The sequence below is a fragment of the Pan troglodytes genome, chromosome 21 (genome assembly GCF_028858775.2).
Source record: "Pan troglodytes isolate AG18354 chromosome 21, NHGRI_mPanTro3-v2.0_pri, whole genome shotgun sequence".
Classification (NCBI taxonomy): Eukaryota; Metazoa; Chordata; class Mammalia; order Primates; family Hominidae; genus Pan; species Pan troglodytes.
This window is the reverse complement of record NC_072419.2, coordinates 55,916,992-55,934,040: the sequence shown is the minus strand read 5'-3', so window position 1 is coordinate 55,934,040 and position 17,049 is coordinate 55,916,992. Positions and strand designations below refer to the sequence as shown.

General features: G+C 44.5%; 1 protein-coding gene across 1 annotated transcript in view; it reads left to right on the top strand.

Moving 5' to 3' along the window:
* Positions 1–14,859, top strand: part of B4GALT5 (beta-1,4-galactosyltransferase 5) — an 80,670-nt gene extending 65,811 nt beyond the window's left edge. Inside the window, exons 3-9 of the mRNA XM_001167173.5 lie at positions 677–790; positions 4,102–4,226; positions 5,168–5,284; positions 7,104–7,291; positions 7,989–8,111; positions 10,361–10,462; positions 11,352–14,859. Coding sequence (XP_001167173.1) covers positions 677–790; positions 4,102–4,226; positions 5,168–5,284; positions 7,104–7,291; positions 7,989–8,111; positions 10,361–10,462; positions 11,352–11,499 — 917 coding nt within the window. The 3' untranslated portion in view covers positions 11,500–14,859. The remainder of the gene's footprint in view (positions 1–676; positions 791–4,101; positions 4,227–5,167; positions 5,285–7,103; positions 7,292–7,988; positions 8,112–10,360; positions 10,463–11,351) is intronic.
* Positions 14,860–17,049: the final 2,190 nt, after the last annotated feature.

Sequence of the window (17,049 nt, the reverse complement as noted above, 5' to 3'; positions counted from 1 at the left end):
CTTAGGAGGAAATGTCTTGGTGAAAGGTGTGGTGTTGAATTAGAATCATTGCATATAAAACTGAGCAAACAGAAAAACAAGATGCATAACTTTCCACATTTCTCAGCGATGACTAGTACTTAACAGCAGCATCGTAATACAAAGACTGAAGATTGTCCTAACCACAGCTATGATATGTGACCGATGGGAGACTGGGGAATGGAAGGGGATCATGTGGCAGGGGTGGCAGAAGGAAGGGGATAAGTGGGAGGTCAGTAGGTAAGACTGAAAACAGAAACATCACGACCAGCCGTAGAGGCTGACAGAGGTGAATACTGCATATAAATGCTGAAATACTTGGCCAAAAGAAGGGCAAGTGGTTCCTTTAGAAAACAGAAATGAGAGGAGGGCAACTGCTGTTTTTAAAATTACATTTAATTACAGTTGACTGTAAACTGAGTGCTGCATATAAACCTATAAAATCAATAGGAATAGGAACACTGGTTAAAATCTGCCATTTGGCTGACATTTTTATTGATGGGTTCACATTTTTAGCTGCATCAAAGCGGTAGTCCAGAGTCCTGTCTCCTTCTACCAAGATGATAGCTAAGAGAAAGACTTACTTGGTAGGCATCTGATAATTGCACGGTTGATCACACATACCAGTCTGATCGACTTTTTTCCTTTACCTCCCTAGATTATCCTCTTGACTTGAACCACAGTGAAACCTTCCTGCAAACTACAACATTTCTTCCTGAAGACTTCACCTACTTTGCAAACCATACCTGCCCTGAAAGACTCCCTTCCATGAGTGAGTACAGCTCCGGCCTGTCTTCCTCTGCTTTTAAAATGGATAAAGGGGAGGGCACTCTTGATCTCTTTGTCTGCCTGCAGAGAGAATATAAATACCTCCCTGCCATTGGAAACAGGGTTTGTGAAAGTTGTGCTCCTGGCTCCTCTTCAAAGCCTGCTGCAAGGTTGCCTGTGTTCTTGGGTGCCATTTTCTACCTTTCCTACTTTTTCACTCTTCCCTTTGCCCTTGCCTGTCCTTTGTAACTTGGGTTCTGTTTGAACTTCCTAGAGAAAGTATGAATACAGTCATTCATAGCTTAACAACGAGGGTACTTTCTGAGAAGTACATCATTAGGTGATTTTATTGTTGGGAGAACCTCCTAGAGTAAAATTCCACAAATCTAGATGGTGTAGCCTGCTACACCCCTAGGCTGTATGGTATGGCCTATTGCTTCTGGGCTGCAAACCTGTGCAGCATGGTACTATACAGTAATTGTAGCTCAATGGTAAGTATTTGTGTATCTAAACATAGAAAAGGTACAGTAAAAAATGAGATATAAAAGATAAAAAATGGTACAGCTGTGTAGGGCACTTACCATGAATGGAGCCTGCAGGAATGGAAGTTGCTCTGGTGAGTCAGTGAGTGAGTGAACGTGGAGTGAATGTGAACGTGAAGGCCTGAGACATGACTCTGCACTACTGTAGACTTTATGAACACTGAACACTTTGGCTGCACCAAATTTATTCAGAAAATATTTGTCTGTCTTTAATGGTAGATGAACCTTACTATTATACCTTTTTACTTTCTAAACTTGTGAACTTGTAAAAAGTTTTTAAAAAAACTGCAGCCTTGAACTCCTGGGCTCAAGCAACCCTCTTGCCTCAGCCTCCTGAGGAGCTAGGACTACAAGTGCCTGTTGTCAATGCCTGGCTAATTTTAAAATTATTATTATTACTTTTTTAAGAAATGGGGTGTTACTATGTTGCCCAGGCTGGTCTTGAACTCCTGGCCTCAAACAACCCTCCCACCTAGGCCTGGGCAACAGGCTGCAGTGTGCCATGATCGTGCCACTACACTCCAGCCTGGGCAACAAAGCAAGACCCTGTTTCAAAAGGGTAAAATAATGATTTAAAAATATAGTATAATAAATATATAAACCAGTAACATAGTTTATTATCATTATCTAGTATAATGTACTCTACATAATTGTATGTGCTATACTTTTTTATTTTTGAGAGGGAGTTTTGCTCTTGTTGCCCAGGCTGGAGTGCAGTGGTGCTGTCTCCGCTCACTGCAACCTCTGCCTCCCAGGTTCAAGTGATTCTCCTGCCTCAGCCTCCCGAGTAGCTGGGATTATAGGCACCTGCCACCACGCCTGGCTAATTTTTGTATTTTTAGTAGAGATGGGAATTCACCATGTTGGCCAGGCTGGTCTTGAACTCCTGACCTCAGGTGATCCACCCACCTCAGCCTCTCAAAGTGCTAGGATTACAGGTGTGAGCCACTGCTCCCAGCCTTGTGATACACTTTTATATGACTGGCAATGCAGTAGATTTGTTTATACCAGCATCACCAGAAACACTTGAGTAACACAACAATGCTATGGCAGCTATGTCATCACTAGGCAGTAGGAATTTTTCAACTCCATTGTGATCTTATGCAACCACCGTATATGCCATCCGTCACTGGTGAAAATGTCAAAGCACATCACTGTATAGGCAGTCAGCTTTGTCTTTTTAGTATAAATCTCCCACTGATGGTAGTGCTTGATCTTAGAGGTGGGGGTCTCACTATGTTGCCCAGGCTGGTCTCCAACTTCAGGGCTCACGCAATCCTCCTGCCTCAGCCTCCTGGGAAGCTGGGACTACAGGCATGAGCCACCATGCCTTGCCTGGAAGTTATTTTCTTAACAAAGTGCTAGTTAAAACAATTCTTAGATCTTTTTGTTCTTTTTTTTGAATCTCGTGTAAGCTAAAACAAGGACAGTAAACTCTTATACCTTTCCTATACTTTTAGGCTTCTTACATGGTTCCCCACTTCTTTTTTTAAAATTGTTTTTTTTTAAGAAGTGAGATCAAGAAAAGGAAAATCTTACATTTGCAAAGTTGACTTTTATGCACAAACATAGTGAAAATAGGGAAAATGTTAGAAATAGTTGTGCATGGTATTTGAACATATTCTCATCCATATATGAATAATTAATTATAAGTATGTAAGTTGTGTTGGAAGCCTTACTGTTTCATTTGCATGTCTCACCACACATATATAGGTTTTCCCTTTAAAACCTGCATTTGTTTGCATCTAGATGTAAGCTTAGTTTGGGAAGGCTGAGATTTGTGTATCAGAAATAGGCGTTGACAGGCCTAAAACTAATGTTATCAGTTCATTTTTTCAGTAGCATTTATTGATTGTTACTGTACCACTTCCTGACTTAAGTCAGAGATGACCAGCATTCTGAGTTAGGACATAATCACTCAGGGTCCTGACCCACTGGTGAATGGATTGAGAGAGGTAGTGTGGCTGCACTTGCATCAGGAACAAACCTGACATGACTCTAAGCTCAGCTGCTTTTCTCCTTCTTCTCAGAAAAGCTCAGCTGCAGCCAGGTGCAGGGGCTCATAGCTATAATCCCAGCACTTTGGGAGGCCAAGGTGGGAGAATCACTGGAGCTCAGGAGTTCAAGACCAACCTGGGCAACATAGTGAGACCCTGTCTCTATTTATTAAAACATATTAATAAACAAAACAAAAAAAAAAGAAGGCTGGGCACAGTGGCCCACGACTGTAATCCTAACATTTTGGGTGGCCCAGGTGGGTGGATCCCTTGAGGTCAGGAGTTCGAGACCAGCCTGGCCAACAAGGTGAAACCTCGTCTCTACTAAAAATACAAAATTAGCTGGGTGTGGTGGCATATGCCTGTAACCGCAGCTACTCAGGAGGCTGAGGCAGGAGAATTGCTTGAACCCAGAGGCAGAGGTTGCAGTGAGCTGAGATCACACCACTGCACTCCAGCCTGGGCGACAGAGCGAGACTGTCTCAAAAAAAAAAAAAAAGAAAAGCTCAGCTACTGTTTTACTTAAAGTTTTCATTTCTTCCTGGCCCCTGACAGAAGCAGAACTCTAAAGTCTTAATTCCTTGATTTGCCTCTTCACCTTGAAAATAGTGAGGAACTGAAATACGGTGAGATGGAAAGCAGAGGAAGGGACTTCCATCCTTGCTAAAAACAAATTCAGCTGAAAAAGCATTGCGCTCTCCAGAGACTAAAACCCCAGGCATAGGGAAACCTGTCATTTTCTGACCTCTTAATCCCTTTTCCCCGTCTCTGTTCAGAGGGCCCAATAGACATAAACATGAGTGAAATTGGAATGGATTACATTCATGAACTCTTCTCCAAAGACCCAACCATCAAGCTCGGAGGTCACTGGAAGCCTTCTGATTGCATGCCTCGGTGGAAGGTAGGGTGTGAAGTCACAGCCAAAATGCTGAGAAGCCCACCTGGGGTTTGCCTTTGGTCCGAATCACCATGGGATTAGCTAACCATGACATTTTGTCATTTTCATCCTACCACCCCATGCAAATGTAGAAACATTTTAGAGGAATGGGTTTCCACAAGGACTCTTTTTGTAGATAAAGAAATTTGCATTATTCTGATGACCGAGCAAGACCCTTTGGTCTTCCCACCAGGAATATTAACAAAGCAAGGGGATGAGGGCGTTGGTGGTCTCTAATGACCCATTTGCAGAAGTCATCTACAGAGTCAGTGCTTCATTCCTGTTCTCCATTGGTTACTACAAGATTAGTGGATTAAAAAGCAAAGTTACCTGGCTTGACATTGAGATTTAGTTTTTTTCTGCCTGACCATAGTCAGAAGACATCAGTAGTTTTCGTTAAGCTGTGACCCCAGCTGAAGTCCATTCTTTCAGCAAGTATCTATTAAAATGCGTATTCTGTGCCAGCCTCGTTAAGTGCTGCTGATGCAGCAGATCTGGAACACATCAGTATCCAGCCCATCGCTGGGAAATAAAAACAGTTGAATAACCAGCATTTGTACATTGCACATTGTAAGGGGAAATACTGTTTTGTGAAGCTTGTTTTAATTGTAAGTTTATAGATGTATTTTTGTCACAGTGTAGAATGTGTGTTTTCCTATGAGTTATGGCCTAGCATAAATTGTAGGCCTACTATGTACTATAAGATATGGTATATGTAAGAATCACATTCATCTAGGTCCAAGGGCCAACTTGCCAACATAGATCTTTGTTTAGAGAAAGCTGAGGACAAGATAGCCAGCCTCCCAGAACTCCCATGGGTTGGTCAGCAATTCAGCAGGGGTGTCCTGCTAAGGAGTGAAAGCTGAGAGTCCTAACTGTGCTTCTTTTGCTGTAATCCACTCCAGGTGGCGATCCTTATCCCCTTCCGGAACCGCCACGAGCACCTCCCAGTCCTGTTCAGACACCTGCTTCCCATGCTCCAGCGCCAGCGCCTGCAGTTTGCATTTTATGTGGTTGAACAAGTGAGTAGTCCTTTCTTTTCCTTTCTTCTTTCTCTTCTGAGACAGCAGTTTAGGTTGCTGCAAGCTAATCCACTGTTGGTGTGAAGAGCCAGTAAAACTGAAATCTTAGGATCGAGTTGCCTGAGGTTTGAAGGGGGAGCAGAGAGCAATTCTGTGCTCCTGGTTTGAGATGTCTGTTGCCCAGTACTGGGCACACTTGAATCCAGGAGAGAGCTTTGTTGGCTCATGAACAAAGGCCTCTTGTATTATGGTTTTGTTGGTGCCTGCAGGCTCCAGACCCAGGAAGTTCCCCTTAAGATAAAGAGCTGCAGCAAGGTACAGCACAGAGGATGTGGCCTTGGAGTCAATAGACCTCAGTGCTTGTCATGTCTGCTGTTAATCAGCCAAGTGGCCTGGGACATTTGCAAACTTCTCTAAGCCTGAGGGTTTGGTTTTGTTTTAATCTTAAAAATATTGGTAGGGAACCAGATATAGAGGTCACAAACTGAAGAAGACCGCATGGCAAATTCAGTCTGTAAATCTTTTTTTTTTTTTTGGTCCTGCATATATTTTATTTGCCTTTAGATGGAACATGACTGTCCTACTGTGGTTTTCTCTTGCCGGGCCTACTTTATATGTTTACATTACTGACTTGGCTTCTGTAGGCATTTTGAAGTATGTGATCCTTGAACTAGAGTTGCTATATCCATAGATAAACAAAAGGTTGACAGATTTCCCTGAATACACTGATCGTCAGCCTGAGGGTCTGTTGCATGCTCACCTCTCCCTATGGGCACACTTTTGAGTCTCACAGTCTGAGTTGCCGTTAAGTGGTCACCCTGGAGCTTGCCTTATACTGGAGTGAGAAAAAAGCTGAGTGCCACTGTTCAGCAAGGCCGGGCATCTGGGAAATGCTAACGGTCTATCTGCCGGTCCTAAGTTGGGTATTTTGATAGTGGCAAGGGGGAGTCAATGTAGCTGTAACACTAATTAGGCTGTTAACTGATTTGAACTGGTTTCTTCATGAGCCACTGAATTCTTTGTCCATAGGCTTGAGTCCCTGGCATGCTCAGTGACTGTTGTCTTAGTTAGATCTTAAAAATAAAACAAGACAAAACTAAAAACCACTCTTTGTACTAGATTTGGTTTATGAACAGTTAGAGATTGGTTGATGTGCTGAAGAGCAAGTGGTAAAGAGTAGAAATGGTAGTGTTGTCTCTTCCCTTTGTGGAGCGGGGCACTCTTCTAAATGCTGTTACATGGTTGCATTTCTGCCTTCAGTAGCCTTGGGAGAGAGAAGCTTGGGTTTGCTACCACTTACATTTTTAAAGAAATTGGGGCCAGAGGTCCAGTGACTTTCTCTTTTTCTTTTTTTCTTTTTCTTTTTTTTGGAGATGGAGTCTTGCTCTGTCGCCCAAACTGGAGTACAATGGTGCGATCTTGGCTCACTGCAGCCTCCGCCTCCCAGGTTCAAGCTATTCTCCTACCTCAGCCTCCCAAGTAGCTGGGATTACAGGCATGCGCCACTACGCCTAGCCAATGTTTTTGTATTTTCAGTAGAGATGGGGTTTCACCATGTTGGCCAGGCTGGTCTCGAACTCCTGATCCGCCCACCTTGGTTTTCCAAAGTGCTGGGATTACAGGCGTGAGCCACTGTGCCCATGCCAGAGGTCCAGTGACTTCTGAGCCACACTGTGAGTTGATTTGTGGTGTTGGACCTGGTTACACTAGCCCAGTGATCTTTTCCAGTTGGTTCTAATAAACTCTTCTTTAGGCACAGGAAAGACAGCAAAGATTTTCCTTCAAGATTCTTTTAAAAATAAAGTTCTGTTTCTTTTAGGTTGGTACCCAACCCTTTAATCGAGCCATGCTTTTCAACGTTGGCTTTCAAGAAGCAATGAAGGACTTGGAGTGGGACTGTTTGATTTTTCATGATGTAGATCACATACCGGAAAGTGATCGCAACTATTATGGATGTGGACAGATGCCGAGGCATTTTGCAACCAAATTGGATAAGTATATGTATCTGTGAGTATCATTTCCTCTTAATTAAAGAGGTTAAATCTGAAAGGATGGTGAGTGATGTGAAAAGGAAATCTAATTAGCTGCAACCTAGATGCCCATCAACTGATGGATGGATAAACAAAATGTGTGTATCCATACAATTGGAGCACTGTTTGGCAGGAGAAAGCAATGAAATACTGATACGTGCCAAAACACGGATGAACTTCGAAAACATTACGTTAAAGAAGCCGGACACAAAGGTTGTGTATCATATGATTCCAGGTGTCTGAAATGTCCAGAATAAGCAAATCTATAGTGACAGAAAGTAGATAAATGGTTATAAGGGGCTAAGGAGGATAGGAGGAGTAGGGGGTGATTGCTAATGGGTGCAAAGCTTTGCAGGGGACAGTGATGAAACATGTTAATATAGATTGTGGTCATGGTTGCACAATTCAGTGAATAAACTAAAACCATTGAATGATATACTCTAAATGGGTGAATTGTGTATGGGTATGTCAATTATATCTCACTAAAGCTATTAAAAATCAGTTTGCAAAAATTAATTTTGCTAATTTGATACATGTCAGCATGAGGAAGCAAGTTCATATGGTTCAGGTCAGGAGCACAGAGAGCACTGTTTTTAGTCCTCAAATGAGAACCTTCTAGGGAAAACAGTTACCCTGTAACACACAGATGATTGATGTCCCACATCTCCTCCTAGGCTTCCTTATACCGAGTTCTTTGGCGGAGTGAGTGGCTTAACAGTGGAACAATTTCGGAAAATCAATGGCTTTCCTAATGCTTTCTGGGGTTGGGGTGGAGAAGATGACGACCTCTGGAACAGGTACCTCTGCCGTTCTTTCGGTGTCTTCTAGAAATGCTACCTTAGACTGCAGACCAATACTATCCGATAGGAATATATTGCGAGCCATGTGTGTAATTTAACACGTTCTAGTAGCTACAGTTTAAAAGGTTAAGGAAAAAAATGAAATTGACCAGCTGTGATGGCTCACACCTGTAATCCCAGCACTTTGGAAGGCCGAGGTGGGAGGATCACTTGAGCCCAGGAGTTCGAGGCCACAGAGAGCTGTGCCACTGCACTCTAGCTTGGGTGTCAGAGTGAGACCTGTCTTAAAAAATACACACACACACACACACACACACACACACCACACCACACACATCCAAGTTTTTAGAAAATATCTTTAATCTTAATTTAAAAATATCTTAATATCTTAAAAAACAAACTGTATATCCCAACAATGCAGCTATTTTCATTTTTCTCCTTTGACATGCAAAAATCAACATTATAATTTAGCAATTTTTTCTTCTAATAAATAATACGTTCATTATAAAATACAAATGAGTATAAAAATAAATTACCCACAACAATAAGTAACATGTTACCATTTCATTGAGTTTATTTTGTGTTTAAAAAGTGGCAAGTGAACAGTAATTTAAAATCTCTGTGTATCAGTTTTTAAAATCACAAATCTCAGGATTGTGAGGATTAAATGATGTAATGTGTATAGAGCTCTGGCATATCTGATATGTGATAAGCTCTCAATAGGTGTTACTGTTTTTATTATATCAACATTAAATACTCTGTAAACAGGATCTTAAGTGGCTCCATTTAATTCGGTTATATAGATGTGCTGTAATTTATGTAACTATTTCCTGGTGTATATTTAGAATCTTTTCCATTTTCCACTATTTAGAGTGTGATATAGTAGATAATTCTTTTGCCTGTTATTCCTATTTAGGAAAAATTCCTATAAGCGAATGTAGTCATTTTAAGGCTCTTTTTTTTTTAAGCTCTGTCCTTTAATGGATGCAAATAGAGTTTTTAAGGCATATTATAACTAAGTGCCCCTCCTGCTAAAGGTTCTAACAAAACTTTTCACTTCACCAGCGTTCTCTGTACTAAATGCCCATTTCATTGGAACCACTCCAAACTGAAGGGTGGAATATTAGTGATATGTCTACATAGATTTAGCTGCGCCGTCACATAAGGCTTGTACTGTACAAACTTGGGTGAACAATCCTGTGTGTGAGTGGAATAAAGTAATATTTTTATGGAGTAAGTAAACAGTAACCTCATAAGGAACAAATGCAAAATACTACCTGGTATCTGTTTCCTTTGTAGCTTGGCTTTTGAAAAGTATGTGTTTGTTGTTAATTACAAGGACTATTTTGCTAATAAAAATTCAAATGATAGGCTGAGCACTGTGGCTCACACCTGTAATCCCACCTCTTCACAAGGCCTAGGCTTGAGGATCACTTGAGCCCAGGAGTTCAAGACCAGCCTGGGCAACAGTGAGACTTTGTCTCTACAAAAAATTTTAAAATTTAGCCTGTTGTGGTGGCACACGCCTGTAGTCCCAGCTACTCAGGAGGCTGAGATGGGAGGACTAATTGAGCCTGGGAGATTGAGGCTGCACTGAACCATGATCACCTCACTGTACTCCAGCCTGGGCAACACAGTGGACCCTGTCTCTTAAAAAAAAAAAAATTAGATGATACAAGTGTCTAAGTATTAATCCCCTTTTTGATTCTATTTTATTCCCTGGAAGTAACCATTTCTTTCCATACTTTTCTTTTCTTTTTTGAGACAGATTTTCTTTCTGTTACCCAAGCTGGTGCAATTTTGGCTCACTGCAACCTTTGCCTCCCGGGTTCAAGTGATTCTCCTGTCTCAGCCTCCTGAGTAGCTGGGATTACAGACCTGCACCACCACGCCTGGCTAATTTTTTTTTTTTTTTTAAGTAGAGATGGGGTTTCACCATGTTGGCCAGGCTGGTCTCGAACTCCTGACCTCAAATGATCTGCCCACCTCGGCCTCCCAAAGTGCTGGGATTACAGGCGCGAGCCACCTAGCCCAGCCTGTTTTTTCCGTTCACATAAAAACTTTAATTCAGTTAAAATTGAGTTTTAACTCAGTTTTTAAGAAATGACACAGTGAGTCAGTTGAGCAGGTGAGAGCTTTTGCTGTGTGTGATTTCCAGGGTAAGCTTGTAACATGTCTTGTAGGCTTTGGTCACTCCTGGGCTATTACCGTTGTATCTAAAAGCCTGTTCTCTTGGTCTTGGACAGAGTACAGAATGCAGGCTATTCTGTGAGCCGGCCAGAGGGTGACACAGGAAAGTACAAGTCCATTCCTCATCACCATCGAGGAGAAGTCCAGTTTCTTGGAAGGTTGGTGGAATTTATCTCTGTCTCTTAGAAGTATCCCCTATACTTTCATGTCCGGATGTCTTAGAGCATATTACAGCCCCTTCTCCTACTCCCCACCCCGAGGCCCTGTTCTGACAGCTGTTTGACAGCTGTTGCATGTATTCTAACTCTGAGGCAGACCAGTGTAGGGATCAGACCGTTGGTGAACATTTTCAATAGTAAGATTCTTCGAAGGAAATCACTTGTCCTATGTCTTCAGCCTTGTGGTCTCCCCAGTAGCCTTAGGGGAATTTGGGAAGAAACAGCTTGGATGAAGGTCCCTGAGGTGACAGAGCAGTGGCGCCCTTTCCGTGGGCTCCCGTTCCGAATGGTGTCCTGAGCTTCTGTCTGGGTGGCTGCAGTTGCTGTGTTACCTTTTCTTTCTTTGTGTGTGTGTGTGTGTGTGTGTGTGTGTGTGTGTGTCTTTTCTAAATTGTGGGGAAGACTGTGCTCTAGACAACCAATTCTAATTGCTGAAATTCTGTTTTCATGGGAGTAAAATGGCACTGAATACAGAGTATGAACTTTCTCATCTGTTGTGTTTTTAATGCTTTACCTCCCACTTCCCCACTCTCTGACCTTGGGCAAGTTACCTCACATTACTAAGCCTTGGTTTCCTCATTTGCTAGCAGGGGCTGGCGTGAGCATTAAATGAAATAATTAAGTGAAGCACCTGGCATGAAACACAGGAGGTGTTTCTGACCACAGCACTCAGCCTGGCATAGCAGAATTGGCCGTGCGCCCGCCTTGTGCTGCAAAAGTGCTGCCATGGGTTGCGTCCTCTGCTGTGGGACGCCCTGCTCCATCCTCTGGCTGCAGAGGCGTGGATCCTCACTCAGAGCCACCTCTTCTCTGTTCCCTCCCTAAACAGGTATGCTCTGCTGAGGAAGTCAAAAGAACGGCAAGGGCTGGATGGCCTCAACAACCTGAACTACTTTGCAAACATCACATACGACGCCTTGTATAAAAACATAACTGTCAACCTGACACCCGAGCTGGCTCAGGTGAACGAGTACTGAGAGGAGAGAATGTACGTTTGCTTTACCCACCGCCACCAAGAAAGCAGTCCGATGAGATTTTTTTTTGGAGGGGGGAGGGTCTATACAGCAAGAGAACAGAAATACCGTGTCTCATGAAGGATCACAGAGTTCAGGGGGAAAATGTGACAGCACACGCACAAACGCCTTCACTGGATCAGCCGCTGGAACTGAGGGAGTGAGCTTGGGGACTTCCTTCGTCAGCACTGGCTTTCTGTTTTCACAAGACAGACGTCTGTCCCGCTGCTCTCTCCCCATCTCCTACCCCACATCCTGTCTTAGCCGCAGTCTTCAGAACCCATGATGAACTGTGATCTGCCGTGGTCCTGCCGTGGAGCCTGTCCCTACACATGACCTTGGAGCCTCTTGGCCTTCAGAGCAGAGGCAAACCCACCACAGGGCAGCTGCGTTTTAGGAAGAGCAAATGAAACTCCACACCATTCTTCTAGATCTCTGGTGTTCGCTTTGGTTTCATTTTTTTAAAAAATTACCTTCTTTGGGTGGGGATTGAGGGTGGAGGGGAGGGTGTTTGGGAAAGATAAATAGACATAAATATATAACAATCACTTCTTGAAGAAGTATAATTGTAAATAAGCCATGTAAAATGCCTTTTTAAAATTTAATTTTCTAGCTGGCTCCAATTCAAATTGAGGATTTATATATTAGGCCACTTACTTGGTTGGCAAGTGCAGGAACTCAGTTAAAATGCAGTTGAAGAATGTCATCTCCCGAATTGCTGTCACTTTGGGGAGGGAGTGGATATAGGGCATGTCACAAAAGAACAAAATAACCCGACCTTTATTGCTGGGAGCTGGCTTCTGTCCCTTTCTTCCTCCCCCACGAGTCTTGCCCTTGACTTCTGCTCTGGATTCACTCTTCCCTGTCGGCCGCGCACGTGCTCATCCCACTCTCCGCTAAGCGGGAGGCTGCTGTTAGAGCAGGCTGCTTCCTGCCTAAAGCAGGCCCTTCGGGGCTCGCTGCATACACATCTCTGGCTCTCCAGGCTTCGTGTTCTGTCTTTTCATCAGTATGGCGGGGCGGGGGGCGGGGGGCGGGGGTGTGTATGGGAATCCCTCCCCCTCTTTCTTTTTCTCTTGTGGAACTTGGCCACAGTTTCTGAACAATGTGCCTACATTACCAGCTGGCTTCAGTGATTCCTCTGTGTCCCTTTTTGGTTTCTGGAAAGATTCTTTGTCAACATTAGTAACTGAAACATAGAACCAAGGAGCACTCAAATAGGGAGCCAGGAGCCAGGGAGCTGGTGACACTTGTGTGCTGTGGGGCAGCTGGGATCCAGGTAAGACCGGATTGAAGCTTTGAAATTAGACTAATAAAGCTCCAGACAGCAAGAGCCCAGGTGCACTGCTCACACCCCCACCTGCATTTTGAAGTCATATTATTTTTTGTTTTTTAAGACGGTCTGGCTCTGTCGCCTAAGCTGGAGTGTGGTGGCACGATCACAGCTCACTGCAGCCTCCATCTCCTAGGCTCAAGCCATTTTCCCACCTCAGCCTCCCGAGTAGCTGGGACTACAGGTGCACACCACCACACCTGGCTAATTTTTTGTATTTTTAGTAGAGACGGGGGTTTCTTCCATGTTGCCCAGGCTGGTCTCGAACTCCTAGACTCAAGCAATCCGCCCACCTTGACTTCCCAAAGTGCTGGGATTATGGGCGGGTGTGAGCCATTGCGCCCAGCCTTGAAGTCATATTCTAAATTGTATTTGAATTTGTGCCTCTTTGTTTTTCCCCAAACCAAAGCCCTCAAATTGTAGTCTCTGTCGGCTTCTGCAGAATTCTGGAAAATGCCAGTTTTCCTCCCCCGCCCTTGTTTTCCATAAAACATATTTATATATTGTGATGAGGAGTACTTTCTGAAGAGTACTTCGTATTTTTTTTTAATTGCCTTGTTTGCCTTCAACTTCCTTGATTTTCATAGTTTACATGGGTGTGTGTAGGGGTGTGTGTGTGTGTGTGTATGTGTGTGGGTTAGGGCTTTTTTCGTTGCATGTGATGGTTCTGTGGACATATGATCCCCACAAACTGTGGGAGTGATTGGCCAGGCCTTGTTTTTTTTGTGTTTGTTTGTTTGTGTTGTTGTTCTTTTGAAGAATAGAGTGGTATTTAGAAAATAAATTGCATTGCAAAGCTCTTATCGGCTCATATGAGAGAGCAGGTTCCTGCCCTTGAAAATGCCGGTAAGCTATAGCATATGTTTTTTAAGACTTAAGCATTTCATGCTTTAAAATACCTTCACAAGTGAACATTACACACAGAAGTTCATTTGGTTTTCCTTTGTTTTATGGTGCATATAGCAATAAAGACCCCCCTCCACCCTGCAACCCCCATCCCCCACCGGGCCTTTGTCCCTGCCTTGGCTTTTCTCCCCTTCTCATTCTCCTCTCCCCTTTCCTCACTGAAGGCTGTGAGTTGCTTTCAATGTGACAACACTATGATGTCATTTGGAAGGATTTGCCAGGACAGACTGATTCTGAGTCCTGGGTGCCGTGTGTGTATGCGGCAGTGTTGTCAGGCGATCTTGTTTGAAGCTCTACGTTACCATAATTACCATCAAGTACACACTGTTGGCAAAAGGCTAACACCTGACTTTAGAAAATGCTGATTTGAGAACAAAAGGAAAGGTCTTTTTTCACTGCTTAAAGTGGGGTCACTTTGATACCTTTGCAGTCATGTCTGTGTCTGATGAGTGTGGAATCTCTGGATGTGCACTGTCAGTCATGTGTCCACCAGGCCTCGAATATCATATGGGAAATGTCATAGTTAAAAACGTACAGCCAGGCCCGTGTGCTGTTAATAGTGTGAAATTGTCATGTTAAAAAAAAAAAAACAGGAACCAAATGTGACCTTGTGCATATATTGGTAGCTGAAAATCTTCAAGGCTACTGATGGGTGGCCCCTTAATCTTGTCTTTGATTGCTGTGTGCAGGGAAAGGTGTCCCCGTTTGTTCATGCTGTTTTGGGGGGTGGGGGGGTATTTGCAAGAATACTCATTTTGACATAATAGGTCCTCTTGTCAGAGATGCTCTACCACAGACATTAATAGCTGAGCAGGAGCCACATGGATTGATTGTATCCACTCACCATTGACGATGGCATTGAGCGTAGCTAGCTTATTTCCATCACTACGTGTTTTTGAGCTTGCTCTTACGTTTTAAGAGGTGCCAGGGGTACATTTTTGCACTGAAATCTAAAGATGTTTTAAAAAACACTTTTCACAAAAATAGTCCTTTGTCATTACATTATTTACTCATGTGTTTGTACATTTTTGTATGTTAATTTATGAATGATTTTTTCAGTAAAAAATACATACTCAAGAACCAAACCTTGGTGGTCATTTCTCTTTGTCTAGGACAGTTTGGGTCCTTGGGGGGTCTTTCCTTTTTCCTTTCCTTTCCTACAGGAGTTCAACTTAAGGCAGCTCAGCTGAGCTCTGGGTCTTGCTGGGGTAAATACTGCCTGACCCGTGCTGCGGGTGAACGGGCTGAGTAAAAAGCTACGCAGTGTAACAGAAGCAGTCCTCCACTGTGCTGCCCAGGCACGCCCACGCTTGGGTTTTCTTTCAAGAATCACCCAGGTGGTACCAAGAAAGTTGCATAAGACACTTGGGTGAGGGGACTTGGGGGTGAAGGGGGTGGTGAGGGTTGATGGAGTTTGATTCCAGAGGTTCTCTGGGATCAGTGTAGGGTTTATATGCCAGATTCTGCTCAGAGATTGTCATCATGGCTTCTATGTGTTGAATGTTTGCCACTCACAGTATTAATAGTGTCAGATGCCGGGGACATAGTAATAGAGAAAATAAGACAGGATCAGTGGCCTCATTAAACTTACGGTCCACTGGGGGGTATGATTAAAATTGTATCCTCAATACCTGGTCCAAAAGGGGAAGCTGCAGGTGATGAGTGCATGGTAGGGTGGGCATTCCAGTTGGGAATGTAGGGAAGGTGGAAGCAAGTGAGCTAGGGGGAGACAAGGAGCGTGTGGCACACAGCTGCAGGGCAGGGAGGAAGCCAGCGTGGCTGGAGTAGAGGGGGCAGGGGGGCGCACAGGGGGAGGAGTTTGCATTTCATCCTTAGAGCAGTGGATTCAAGAGTTTTCAGCAGGCAGGGCTGTGTGATGCGATTCGGATTCCATAGCAACTTTGAGAGACGGCTCTGGTTGCAGGGAGAACGGGCGATGGTACAGAAGCAGAAGAGAAGCAGGGGCGAGTGAGATGGGTGCAGGGACGATGGAGGAGGGGAGACTGGGAGATACTGAGGTCGTGCTCCCAGGACCTGCCAGGGGTGATGGGGATGGAGGACTCCACCTAAGCTGCTGGCTTCCCACTTGCACAGGTAACAGGGCCATTCCCTGAGATGGGGGCACTAGAGTCAGACCAGATTGGCGGGATAGATACGAGATCAGTTGTGACTGCTGAGTTCAGGGAGTTTTGAGACAACCTGGCAGAGACAGCAGGGTGGGGGCTACAGGCAGACTGGGGAGTCTTTGGGTGGAGGAGGTTAGTAAGGACCCAGCAGCGGGTGAGATTGCTGGGGGATTGAGAACAGGAAGCATAGAGTAAGAGAAGGCAGCAGCCTTGGCCCAGCCTCTGAGAACCTGGTTGAGAAAAGGAGGATGAGCGAGCAGGAGGAGGGGTGGGAGGACAAGCAGGCCAAGAAGGAGAGTGGCCAGCAGTGCTGAAGGCAGCAGAGAAGCGATACAAGAGGAAGAGGGAGAAGCAGTGAGTTGGCAGTGGCCAGGTGTTGGAAATGTGGCAGGAGCCGTTCTGCTGACCTGATGGGGTGGAAGGAGGAGATAGCAGCAGAGTGGGTGTCTCTTGGATTTCCTGGGAAGGGGTGGAAAGAGGAGGTCAGGGCCACAGGAAGCGTGGGAAGCTGGGGGTGGGAGGTGAGGTGGGGTTGGGTTTTGGTTTTCCCACAAGAGAAGCTTGAGGGTGTTTCTTCTGAACCACAGGGAATGTCTGAGAGAGGACAGCTGAATACGTACAAGAGACCAGGTGATCTGGTGGGAATGTCCCTGAACTACTGGCAGGAGATGAGATTCAAACCAGAAAAACCAAACAGAAGGAACGAGGAGCTCTGTATAGGCCATCCCATTGGCAGACACACACCCCGTGAAGACCGTTGTTGCTGTGGAGGTCAGAGATCCCTTCCAGCCAGCTGCTGGAATTGGGATTCAGCAGAACTGATTCCTGGCACTACCACGTCCTCCACACTCTCAACTTTTTTTTTTTTAGTTTTCGGGGAAGTCCAGTAATAAAAATAGTTCCTATTTATTAAGTACTTGCTATGTGCCAGGGCCTATGCTAAGTGCATTGCACACCGTGAGTCCTCAACTCTTGAGAGGCGGACACTGCCCCTTGTTCTAGAGCACGGCTTCTCCACATTGCTCTTGACAAATGGGGGAGCTGTCCTGCTCATTGTCGGGTGTTCAGCAGCACCCCTGGCCTCCTCCCTCTAGGTACAAACCCAAATGGAACAGCTACTCTAGACAAACTGAAGCCACAGCTTGCCTG